General features: G+C 38.9%; 1 protein-coding gene across 4 annotated transcripts in view; it reads left to right on the top strand.

Moving 5' to 3' along the window:
• The window catches only part of LOC102806421 (QRFP-like peptide receptor), a 91,550-nt gene extending 84,632 nt beyond the window's left edge, over window positions 1–6,918 (top strand). For all 4 annotated transcript variants that reach the window (XM_078013399.2, XM_085499141.1, XM_085499142.1 and 1 more), the window contains one exon: window positions 4,899–6,918. In XM_078013399.2, coding sequence (XP_077869525.1) covers window positions 4,910–6,214 — 1,305 coding nt within the window. In that variant the 5' untranslated portion in view covers window positions 4,899–4,909 and the 3' untranslated portion in view covers window positions 6,215–6,918. The remainder of the gene's footprint in view (window positions 1–4,898) is intronic.
• The last annotated feature ends 6,541 nt before the right edge of the window (window positions 6,919–13,459 follow it).

Raw genomic sequence — 13,459 nt, 5'->3', positions numbered from 1 at the left:
AATGCAATTTAAAATATATATTTATATATGCACCAAAATGACAGTTTCAATATAATCCATGGTATTAACAGTTTTTCTACCACAATTTTCTTTTCATAGCTTTAGTATTTGATACACTCAGGCTCCTTCACAGACTCAGATTTACATCTCACATGCTGCGAACAGATAAGAACGTCGTATTACAGAATTACAGATGGTGTTAAAGGGGATTGGATTGGATGTATAGCGCCTGATATGTTCAATAATATTTAATATGGTGTCACAATTTATGTGGGACATTAGTGAAAGCATGACATATTTTTGGCTGTCACGGTGACTTTATTCATGTGTATATTATGAGATAGATGCATGGTTATTGGTCATATCACACGGGTCATACCTGTCTTTTCCACGTGACCCAAATGGCGCAGTTTGACGCGCATGCCGAGCCACGCAAATTATGTAGATGCGTGTTTGGTTTCATCAGCGCGTGTTCTAATATGGAGTCACGTAACAACAACCAATAGCCGCGACCATGGAATAGTTTAAAGCGGGGGATTCGTCACCTGCGCATGCGTCAGATGGCCATAGCGTGTCATTTTGTTTACTAACATGCGTCTACCCATGAGCCTTTGCGTGTTTAGCATGCTTTGTTATAGTCGCTTGGTACTAAATTCCCGCGCGTGCGCAGGTGACGACCCTCCCGCTTTAATAGTGCGACAAAGCGTTCATGTAAAGACGGTTTTTACGAAAACACCTGAAACTGATAGATAAAGCTGACATGGAACAGTTACACTATTTTCTCTTTTTTTCAAATACGTGCTGTCTGTTAGGTGAAAACCTTGACATCGCCAATTATTTTTCCCTCAATTGAGGTGTCATACATCTGACATGACAACTCCCAGTTTACGCTAGTAACGTGGGTTTCAGACGCTGTTACCGCAAGGTCTGTTTGGACCCCCTAACTGTGGACTGACTAATGTTGCCAAGGGCTGACCCCAAACTAAGCCAATTGACGTGTATTTGTATCGTAGTACAAATGATACTAGTGTAAACATGAAATGGGTCATGACTTTGCTGGCGGCGTATCACTGGGCGCTCCGTTGGAGGTGTTTCGGTTATGATACGACCGAGCGTATATGCAAACCACTTTCTTCTTAACTGTTTAAAACGATTACCATATACAATTAGGATTGGACGTTATAGTTCTCTAACTGAGCGTAGTACACCTTTCCTTAAAGCCCTGCCCTCCAATGTCCAGACGCACTTTACTTTGTTGGGCAATAGTTCGACATAAAGTAAATCTATCAAAATCAAAATTTCGCGAGTGACTATAAAATAAAAAAAAGATATTGGCGCTCGCTGACTAAGACATCCCCCGCTATCCTGTGATTAAAGTGTTTCAGTCTTAGTATTCGTGCTTTATCGCGCCCTCTTGTGGCAGTTCATGACTGTGCCGTCTTTAGTTTGGCCCATGGGAAAAACACACTCGCGAGAAAATGTTTTAATAGGATACATATGTTCGGCCCGCCGGTGAAATGCCAATAAGAATATTGTAATATCCATATTAACGACTCCTTGGATGGTCAAAATGAACTCGCGATTATTTACTGTGCTAGGAATTTATTGCCAATTATGTGAGTAATTTGTTCTCTAGTGCAAGTGCGCGGATTTCTTCGTTTTGTGCGGCGTTTGAGAAAGCTGTGTACATTGATGCCCATATTCATAGCACGTCCGTAGACCCGTCAGTGGACGGTACTGCTTCAGAAAAGTCGACAGCCATAGTATTCATTCCCATTCAGTTCAAGTAAGCCACGTTAGTGCCAGCTATCTGCACAATCCCGGACATCCAGCACCTCAGGCAAGTTAAAGTATTGATGCTACAACTATACTGTAATAATAGTGGCTAGCCCATTAGATACTACAAAACATTGCTCGTCATTTTCTCATTACATGTTAAGTTTATGTGTGTAGGTAACGGTGTCGGCGGTCCCGGAACTTTGAGCTGCCCGACCTATAACAGCCAAGTGAGTCGCTGCATTAACACGACTTGAAAACTAGGCCGTAGCACTCAGTTAAATTCCTTAGAAGAATCCAAATCTGCACAACCTTATTCTGACTGAAAAGCACACAGTACTAAACGCAACGTTCAATTTCACTAACAAATTAAATTTATTCATATTTCAGCTAATTAAATCCTAATACACCCCGAAGTTAATAATTATATTATGAGGGATCCATGTTTCTTCCACCAAACGATCATTGGTAAATTATTATATATTGTATAACCGTGATTTTCTTTCCGAAACATTGCCCCCCCCCCTTCTCAGTGGCACGTCGACACCAGCAGGTTTCTTGTTCTATTCGTCACTACTGTACATATATAACAAGATTTAAGTGTTGGCCTCGTCCATGATGTGTCTCTATGTGTAACGAACGCACGACCTAATACCATTTGACACTATCACTCAAATCTGCCATCGTTAAAACGCATTGAAGATGAAAAGAATGTAGATATACGTCACCATAGCAACTTCAAAGTAGATTAATTATAAAGTAACGGCTGATTTTTAAGCAGAGCGGATTTAGTCACAGCTGCGAGAGAAGCATCGACAATATGTATTATCTATATCTGACCTGACACGTACTAAGCGGTGTTTTGCATTGACATGTGTTATCACGTGATACGTCGAGGCGCCATAACCGTGTGTAAACACTGTTTATTTACAAGCGTTGGATATAGGTCGCATGGGACCCATATTTGAACTCGTAGCGACGACTCGGTGTTGTCGTGGAGGTTTAATCGAAGTTTTATTTAAACTTTAACGCAACTGGCCACGGAGATTTCGTTGCTACGAGACTCTTGTGTTTGACCATCAAATAATGTTTCTCTCCCAGAGTCATCGAATTCACCCCCCCCCCCCTGATCTATGTAACTTTATGTAACCGTGGGAACAGTGAATGTACGCAATAGTTTGAATAGTGGACGCGATGAGAAAGAGAGAATGGAACACTATTTGAAGTACACAATCGAAGTCGCACAACTTTCTCACTCTGAACGAGATCTCGTTATTATACACACGGCAAAAGCTGCTTGACTACGGGCGATCGCTCGCTGGTTCCCGGCATCTCTTGCGAATGGTTTTGTGCGCCAACAGGCGACCGTCGAGCGCCCGTGGCAGAGTCACGGTTGCGCAGCGGCAGGAGACTGTAACCGGGCCTAAATCTATCACAAGGATGAAACGCTCCGAATTTAATTATGGTTACTGTCAGTGATAAAACGCCACATACGAAGCGCCGTGTCAAAGACAATAAATACAGAGTGCGTGTGTGTTTAAGGGCTCATACCACTAATTGAATTTCCATAGACGGCAATGTTAACATATGACGAGATTGCTATATGAAAATGATGAAGAAAGTTGAAAGCATGGCTCAAAAATGGGAAATCAACATGCAAGTAAACAACCATATGAAAAAAAACTAACATGTTGGCCAGCTCAAACTCTTACAAATCTCAGGTAAACAAGACACACCTACTGTATTCGGATTGCACCAAGAGAAATCACTGGAAAAACACCAAGATTAGAACATTCACATACACACAGAATAAACCCACGGGTACACAGTCGCTAAGTGGTAAAGAAAAGACCACATGTTGGTCTCATCTTTGACCCAGGTGATTACGCCGTCAAACAGGGAGCACCTGAGAAAAACAAATTTAAACAAATTCATTAGTTCTTGCTAGGCATTTAAATTGAGCAGCCATTTGTTGATTAGGGGTATGAGACCTTAATACGCTTGGAGTATAAATTGAACGAATTACCTTTTTTTCGATGCCGGAGAATAATGCGCTTTCAGGTGGATTACAATTGTTTAAATATTTTATTTAGTGCTACATTATTATCGGATAAAAGCAGTGCCAGTTTTGATTCCCAGCGTTGATAATTCTGATTTCCATTTCTGGCCCATGACGATTCCAATTATTTAGTTCCGAAGCGTGAATATAATCATGAATGTAGTATTAAAGCGGGAGGGTCGTCACCTGCGCACGCGCGAGAATTGAGTCCCAAGCAACGATAACAACACACTCTAAAAACGCAAAGGCTCATGGGTAGACGCTTGTTTGTAAACAATGACACGCTGTGGCCATTGACGCATGCGCACGTAAACGCCGATCGTCTCGTCGTAGTTTTAACAAAACAAAACAACATGTGGCTGTCTTATTTCAAAGTTGGTCGCCTTATAATGAACCTATTTTAAATACATGGCATGGAAACCGCTACCTGGAACGATGCATTCTGGTACTAACTCGTTTTTCGACTGATTTACGTAATAAAATGTGATTTCCCACCGTCACGTCGAATCACCCAGCTTGGTATTATCTTTACAAACCATTCCCGGCGGGTGACTGAAGTTAACGAATTGATTGACATGCCGATTTTACGGTGGCGTTATAGCTCTATAGTGCCCAACTGAGAGGACAACATCGAACATTGAACACCTTTAAATAGTGACAGGGTTGTGTATTGATCAGTTGGCGTACACAGCTGGAAAAACACAGCAGCTTAATATACAATAACAATTGGAAACATCCTTTAAAACTTATTATTATTATTATTTTCTCTGTTCTGTACACGCGATCGTTTTGTAACTTGCGGAGTTTCTGACAGAACATTGAAACGACGTCATTATTAACGCACTATAGACGGTAGGAATTATGATTGCATGAATATCTGACAATGGATTAATTGGGATGATGGAAACATATTTAAAAACTGAATATTGTGCTGTGCATTAAAACTATTATTTCTGTTATTGTGGATTGTAGAACAATCGAGGAAATCATGTAAAATATTGTTCGACTTTTACTCAAATCTGTTTTTTAAGTTGTATTTTTTCTTCTATTTTTTTACATCCAGCAATCACCACGATGAAGAACTTCACCGTTGACGTGTATGACGACTCGGACTATCTGGATACTAGCTACTACCTGGCGCCGGATGGCCTATGGATATGGCATGCTACTGAAGAAGATATCGAAGAGTCATTGGTCAACGACGAAGACGCCGCCATACTTACGATCGCCATGCCTATCGTGTTCATTATTGGTTGCCTGGGCAACATATTCACAATATTTGTGATTCTGAGAATCTCCGAGATGCGAACAGTGACAAACTATTTTCTGGTCAACCTCGCTATCGCCGATCTTATCTTTCTTATCATGGTTGTCCCGCCAAAGTTCATGATGTACATCTTGGCCACGGTGCATTTAGAAGGCAACTGGACGATAGGCGGCGCAGTCGGTTGCAAGATATTGTCGTATGCTCCGAGAGTCGCGCAAAGTGTCTCGTGTTTCATAATCCTGATTCTCACCATGGAGCGATACTTCGCAATATGCTGGCCGTTGAAGTTCCGTGGGGCTCGGACAAAAAAGAAAGCCATTTGTGTCAGTGGACTGACGTGGTTAGCAGCTGGCACGTTTGGGATCCCTCACGCTTATTTCCCGCGGTTTGTGCAAGCCCATATTGTGTGGCCGCCGTCGTACAACGAAACGGACGTCCCCGATGTGATATCGCGCTGTTCGCCATGCGATGTGACAAGTAACTGTGGGTATTATAACACATACGGAAAAATAGACGAGGTGATCTTCCTCTGTATTGTGCCTGTCCTAGTAATACTGTACATACTGATGCTTCTGCGACTGCGCAGAGCTAACAAATTCGGACGAGCAGCCCGCGTTCGTGGGGCCAACTCTATGAGAGCCAAGACGCAGCTAATACGCATGCTCGGAATGACTGTGACTCTGTATTTGATATGTGTCGGCCCTTTTCGAACACTGGCCCTGTTAACGGCGTATGAATTTCCAATGAAGGACCCAGACACCGCTGCCCTGGCAGTAAACGTGGCGAGGGTGCTTCTCTATGTTAACTCTGCCACAAATCCAATCATTTACAATGTATTCAATAAAAAATTCAGGTCCGCCTTTTTCAAAGTTCTAATCTGCCAGGGAAACAAGGTCAACCCAGAAAACGAAAGTTCCAGCGACAACGTCGCATTAACAAACACCGACGACGGCTACAGGAAGAGACCATGGTCGCTGAGACGGTCACGTAAACGCGGTTCGTCTCGTCGTAAAATCAACGGCAACGGGTCTTCACTGTCTTCACGCAAGCTTGTTGCCAACGATTCGTCCCGTCGCGGTAGAACCGTAACAAACGGGTCGTGTCGTCGCTGAGAATCAATATGGCGCCTCATGTCGTTTCTTCTGGGTTAACCCCGCCAGGAGTTCTCCGGTCATTGTCGTGGATGGCGCCACTACTACACAAACTACGTAATACCTCGAGCTACACTACATTACTCATAACATGACGTGGAGATCTCTGGGACAGAAGACATAAAATGGTACAGTTTATAGTACGCCCCTTTATAGTACGCGACCAAACAGTTATTTATTGCCTTGTTTTGATAATCTTAATGGACACAGATTAACGATTCGAAATTGGATATATCATTGGATATATCATTGGATATATCATTGGATATATGTGTATATCATATATTGTCGATATGATGAATAGTAGTTATTTTCATATTTTGAGCAAATTAAGACAATATTGGGACTAATTGGACATATATCATTAATTCAAACGTCACCTTATATTTGATTAACAGTAAACGTATGTGCTTCGGTGTATCGGTTGATAACAAATTGCTGTTTGTTTGTTTGTTTGTTTTTGTGATGTAATCTTTGCGTGCGTAATGCAGATATAAAGTCTGCAGATTGATAAGTGTCTGTTATAGTCTTAATTCATCTATCAACACCAAATTGGTGCTTTTGTAGCTGGTTTACTCTATTGTACATCGTTGGTTCTCCATCATGAACACACTTTATTCATGAAGTTGTTTGATGTAATTAAATTTTCATTTTTTTTTCTCAAATGTGTGAGAAAGAATGTGTTGGCAAAATATTTGAGCCACAAGATTGAGAGGGTTTCTTTATAAAAAATAATTTTTATGTTTTCGGACTTCTACCGCTAACATGAGTATTAATATAAAGTGCGATCATTCCGACTGAGTCCGCCGCACTATGCACACACTCGGGCTGTTAAAATAGTATAAACCATAGCTAATATACTCGAATTCGTTTTGAGTACTGTAATCTGATCCCATATATGGTAATAACACTTTAGTTAACATTAGTTATAATAAGCAGATTTCCTTATTTGGTGATTTACTCCAACCTCGTTCCCATGCATAATTAAAACAGTTAAAGTTAAGAACTCCGAATACGTTCTTAGTGTCTATTCATTCAACAGACCGTGATTCTTTGTATACCATTTTTACGATTAGACATGTTTTTGTTTTTTTTTGTTTGTTTTTTACCAAAACTCGCCTATTTATACATATTCACGTATTGAAGATGAAATACATTTTTTTCAGAACTTAGTTGGACGATTTGGTTAAAGTAATCATGAGTTGACGCTCTATCGTTTGTATTGGTGTTGTTAGAACATGATTCAGGTCCTCGGTTCTCTAATTACAGAATAATAATCTCTCCAAACGTTGTTTTGCTTCAAAGAAATGTTAATAAACGATGATCCAGTTGTTGTCTGTTGACAGATCGACACCAACAAGTTGTAACTTGTTGATTAAAATGACGTGACATTTATCGAAACCAAATGCAGCTTGTTGATGGCACTGTCAATTTAATGTTGCGTGGTACACGATTTGTTATCAAAACAAGTTGGAACTTGTTCATCTGTAGTTAATGGCCTTATTATGTCAAACATCACATTTTTGTTCAGCGCATTTAAATTCTGTGTAAGGCTGCGCAAAAGTGAGTGTGTGTTTGACGTCAGTGCGCGCCGATAATTTGTAGAATTTTAAGGAAACAAACAAGTATGCAAACGAGGTCGCCAGCGGCGGTTTTTGGTTATTATAAAAAGGTCAAGGCTTTCGACGTAATACTTCTAGATGAAACAACTCTGCAAATGTAAGAACATTCAATTTAAAGTTTTTTAGCTCCGCTGTCGACTTTGTCGAGCGGAGCTTATCATATGAGTGATTGTCCGTTGTCGTCCGTCGTCGTCCGTGTCAATGTTTTACTTTTTCGACCTCTTCTTGAAAAATACAAGCCTGAATACTTTGATACTTGGTGTATATGTACCTTGGGTAGATCTCTCTCAGATTTGTTCATTTCATGATGATATCTTCAATTGTCTAATTTTGGTGAATATTTTTGTCATTTTTTGTAAAAAGTTATATTTTCAACTTCTTGTTAAAAACCGCAAGTACAATTGCTTTGATATTACATATATAGGTACTACATGTAGACCTCTCTCAGATTTGTTCATTTCATAATGATATCTTCAATTCTCTAATTTTGGTGAATATTTTTGTCATTTTTGGTAAAAAGTGATATTTTCAACTTCTTGTTAACAACCGCAAGTACAATTGCTTTGATATTACATATATAGGTACTACATGTAGACCTCTCTCAGATTTGTTCATTTCATAATGATATCTTCAATTCTCTAATTTTGGTGAATATTTTTGTCATTTTTGGTAAAAACTTTCTTCTTGTTAAAAACCACAATCATTTATGGTGAAAAATGATATTTTTGAATTCTTGTTTAAAACAGCAAGTCCCATTGCATTGATACTATGCATATTGTTCATTTTCTAATATATCTTCTGTTCTTTAATTGAAATGTGCATTGCTAACAGCGGAGCTATCTCAGTCGAGAGGCTGCTTGTTTTATATCACTTTTGATTTTTTAGATATTCTACTTTTCATCCGTGTATGTAGTCCGCCATCTTAAAAACTGTAAAGCATGACATTATATCAACTGTTGTGAGCAATTGAGAAAATGATTTCATCTATAACTTCAAAAGTTGAACTTCAAATTTGTTGAAAGTTTAGAACGTGGTAGCATACATGTACAGGGATCGAACATGCGTATACAATAGTTGGCATGGCAACAGAACTGGAAATATTTATTTTTGTGTTTTTCTACCAAATGCTCAATTTGTCGTATATTTTACACAATTTATCCATACGAGTAGATTATACAGTGGATATAAGACCTGCTGGCATAAAAAGGGACAAAACAAATGTCATTTTATTTTTTTAACGACGAAAATAACGATTTTTATTTATTTCACGTTTTTGGCAATATCAAATTCGTTTTAACGCCATCTGTAATTCTGTAATACGAAGTTCGCATCTGTTCACAATATGTGAGATGTAAATCTGAGTCTGTAAAGGAATGTATCAGAAGCTAAAGCTATTGAAAAAAATTGTGGTAGAAAAACTGTTAATACCATGGATTAGATTAAAACTGTCATTATGTTGTATATATAGTTTTATATTTTAAAGTGCAATTGATGCGTTTCTCGTTTAATAATTTACACCGTACCCATCTCTCTAGAGTGAATACGTCTGTGTACACATTCAGTCTTGTGGGATGCAAATTTGAAAATTAGTATTTGAAGCAAAGTTAAAATTAAGTAAAGAAAACCAGTGATTTCAGTCAAAAAGAATTTCTCGCTAATTCACTTCCCCCATTAGAGAAAATGTATCAGTCTGTATATTCATATAATTAGTGAGGAGTGCAAATCTGAAACTGTTTTTGTGTGTTAGAAACGATGGTTAATATCAAAAGAAACTTTACTGTTTGATTACATTTAGAAAAAACTGTTATGATGTTCAATTGTCTTTTTGCCATCTCTATCTTACCATTCTGAACATTATTTACATGACTTGCATATTCTTGAATATTTAATGAGATTGTTTTTAAACCACCCAACATCTTTGTTTTTCGATGAGTGAAGTCAAACATAGAATAACTTGTGTACAGCCTAATCAAACACAGTTTACATGTGCTGTATACGTGTGCATGTAATCTATACCGAATACGACGCGACATTGCTACTGTAGCAATTGTTTGGCAACATATTGTTTGTAATATGCATAATATAATGAATGTAATAGCTACGGCAGTTGTAAGACAGCCAGAAGCTATATGTTTGTTCGACGATGAAGATGGACTATATGATATTTAATACACAATTAATAGTATATTCATTTTCCGTTGAGATTAAAGGGGAGGGTTCGTCACCTGCGCACGCGCGAAAATTGAGATCTAATCAACGAAAACAACCTACGCTACACACGGCTCATGGGTAGTCGTTTATTTGTAAAGAACGACACGCTATGGCCGTATGCCGCAAACGCAGTTGACTTCTCGCTTTAGGATATACATACCAAACTTTTGAGTTATTTGGGCCTGTATTTCCATTTAGGTTTCTTCTGTTTGAATTTTGCCATAACTTCATTTATGATTGTTCGCCAGGTTACTCAAAATTAACAGGAATTTCATCTTCAATGTTTAGTTGAGCATAAACAAAATATTCCGACGCTATATATTATTTCAGTCGATTTGTGCATGCATATAAACGATATATTTTTTTACTTCGTTTACAACTAATATCGTTTTATTGCATCGAACTTTCTCGACTGAAAGTGTTATGGAGCTGTACTGTGTGTTAATTTTACTCTTGTATGTCGCATTTCAATATGTCAATGCGTGCTCATTCTCTTAACTGTAGTGATACAGGTGCCGACCTCTGTACATTTCAATCTGGTGGCGCATGTCGTTGTTGACATATTTTATATTAAAACATTACCAGCTGGAGATTACGTATGGTTTTCCAGATATTATTCCACATTAGCAAGGCAATACCCGTTTCTACTGGGAAAAGAATGTTTCTAAATTCAGGGAAAAATAAAATCAATTAGAAAATGTGTTCGTTACAATGTGATTGTGTAATGAATATTACGAATACCTAGTTACCATTTCAGTTCGTTACTATGTAATCGTGAAATGAATAATACGAATATCGCGTTACTATTTCAGTTCGTTACGATGTAATCGTGCAAAGAATATTACGAATATCGCGTTACTATTTCAGTTCGTTACGATGTGATCGTACAATGAATATTACGAATACCACGTTAGTATTTCAGCTCGTTACGATGTGAGCGTACAATGAATAATAAGAATATCGCGTTATCATTTTAGTTCGTTACGATGTAATACAATGAATATTACAAATACGGCGTTACTATTTCAGTTCGTTGCGATGTAATCGCGAAATGAATATTACGTATATCGCGTTACTATTTCAGCTCGTTACGATGTAGTCGTGCAATGAATATTACGAATATCGCGTTACCATTTCAGTTCGTTACGATGTAGTCGTGCATCGAATATTACGAATATCGCGTTACCATATCAGTTCGTTACGATGTAGTCGTGCAATGAATATTACGAATACCGCGGTACCATTATAGTTCGTTACGTTGTAACCGTGCAATGAATATTACGAATATCGCGTTACTATTTCAGTTCGTTACGATGTCGTCGTGCAATGAATATTACGAATACCGCGTTACCACTTCAGTTCGTTACGATGTAATTGTGCAATGAATATTACGAATACCGCGTTACCATTTCAGTTCGTTGCGATGTAGTCGTGCAATGAATATTACGAATACCGCGTTACCATTTCAGTTCGTTACGATGCAATCGTGCAATGAATATTACGAATACCGCGTTACCATTTCAGTTCGTTACGATGTAGTCGTGCAATGAATATTACGAATACCGCGTTACTATTTCAGTTCGTTACGTTGTAATCGTTCAATGAATATTACGAATACCGCGTTACTATTTCAGTTCGTTACGTTGTAATCGTGCAATGAATATTACGAATACCACTATACCATTTCAGTTCGTTACGATGTAATCGTGCAATGAATATTACGAATACCGCGTTACCATTTGAGTTCGTTACGATGTAGTCGTGCAATGAATATTACGAATACCGCGTTGCTATTTCAGTTCGTTACGTTGTAATCGTTCAATGAATATTATGAATACGTGTTATCAGTTCAGATCGTTACAACAGGACCAAAACTTCAGTTCTACTTTTTAAAATTACTGTAATTGGGACAAATCTCTAAATCATCTATCATAGTTTTAACAGCTGGCATCGAGATTCTCACGCAAACTTTATGTGCATAGATGTAACCATGGCAACTTTATTGATATAACCCATGCGATCGGCATATAGTATAAACGTAACATTATTATAACGTGTTATTTTATAACTTATTTCATTTGGAATATTTCTACCAGCAGTTGTTTCAATCATCGAATATCCCTTGCTTCACTGCGGCCCGTTGTCTCGTACCAGGTATACAGCATGATAATGAAGTACATTTATATTAGCACTCTTATTATAATTTTCGTTCCGTGAATCACTGGGCTCATGTTTTTAATTTTATTTTTTTGTCTAATTTATCGCTTGAGGATGTACCCGTTCTCGTCGTATGGTGGCGCTCTTCACGTTGTAGTCCGGGTGGAACGAGTATCAAGACTTCGTTTCCAGAGAGGGCGATATATATTCGTCTTCTGCTTTGCACCGACAAGGATCTCGCTACACTAAAAAGGAGTGAAGGTGTAAGCTCCAGTGCACACAATACGCATGCGTGCACCAAAGACTTCTTAAATTTAATTCCTTCTAGACACAGTTAATATATAGAAAATAGCTAAATTCGAAGAAAATAACACAAAACCGACTTTGAAATAATTCTGAACATGGACGTAAATCCATGTCCCAAACAACCATATTTATATATGTTTCACATGCAGGGGTTGTGTACAATTAAGGGGAGTTACAACAACTATACCAAAGTACCGTTTTCTGAGAGTTTTCGGCCTTTGTTTTCACCGTGATGTTTTCCAAGTGGTGAATTGCCCGGATGTCCGCCCGAAAATAGGCTGCGTTGGTTCGGTTCGACCATTGACTTGATAACAGTGCACTGTTATGACACGAGGGGCTGACATCCGGGCATTGGCACCGCCTGGCAATCATCTCGGGGAAAACAAAGGCCGACAGCTCGCAGAATACGGTACTTTGGGATGGTTGTTGAGACTCCTCTGAACAGTGTAACAAGATTAGCTCTACGTGTGTAACATATATAAATTCGGTTGTTCAGGATTACTTCAAAGTTGAGTTTGTGTTTCTTTTTTTCGAATTTTCACCGGCTCCACCGGCGTTTCTCAGCAGCAGCGCGCGCAGAGCCCATATAAATGCGTGGTACAGTGGTGCGCGTCTTAACAACGTGGAACGTCTTGTGACGTAGCTCCGCCCCCGAGGATACGTAAATATCACCCACTCTTACCACGACCCGTAAGCTCGACATGCTTGTCATGGTGAATAAAATGCTACTGTAAGTACTACGTAGTCGTGTTACCATATTTTGTCGGTACTGCACCGAATATGTTGCACGGCATGCCTTTATCATTAAAAAAAAACACAAATCCGAGTTCCAACGTGTGATGGCGCCCTGACCCAGTAGAACAAATCAGGGACACGTGACAGGTTGCCTAAGTCAGTCAGCATGAACAAT

This window comes from Saccoglossus kowalevskii, chromosome 5 (assembly GCF_978046115.1).
Source record: "Saccoglossus kowalevskii chromosome 5, keSacKowa6.1, whole genome shotgun sequence".
Classification (NCBI taxonomy): domain Eukaryota; kingdom Metazoa; phylum Hemichordata; class Enteropneusta; family Harrimaniidae; genus Saccoglossus; species Saccoglossus kowalevskii.
The sequence above is the reverse complement of the archived record's forward strand: the minus strand, read 5'-3'. Positions and strand labels throughout refer to the sequence as shown.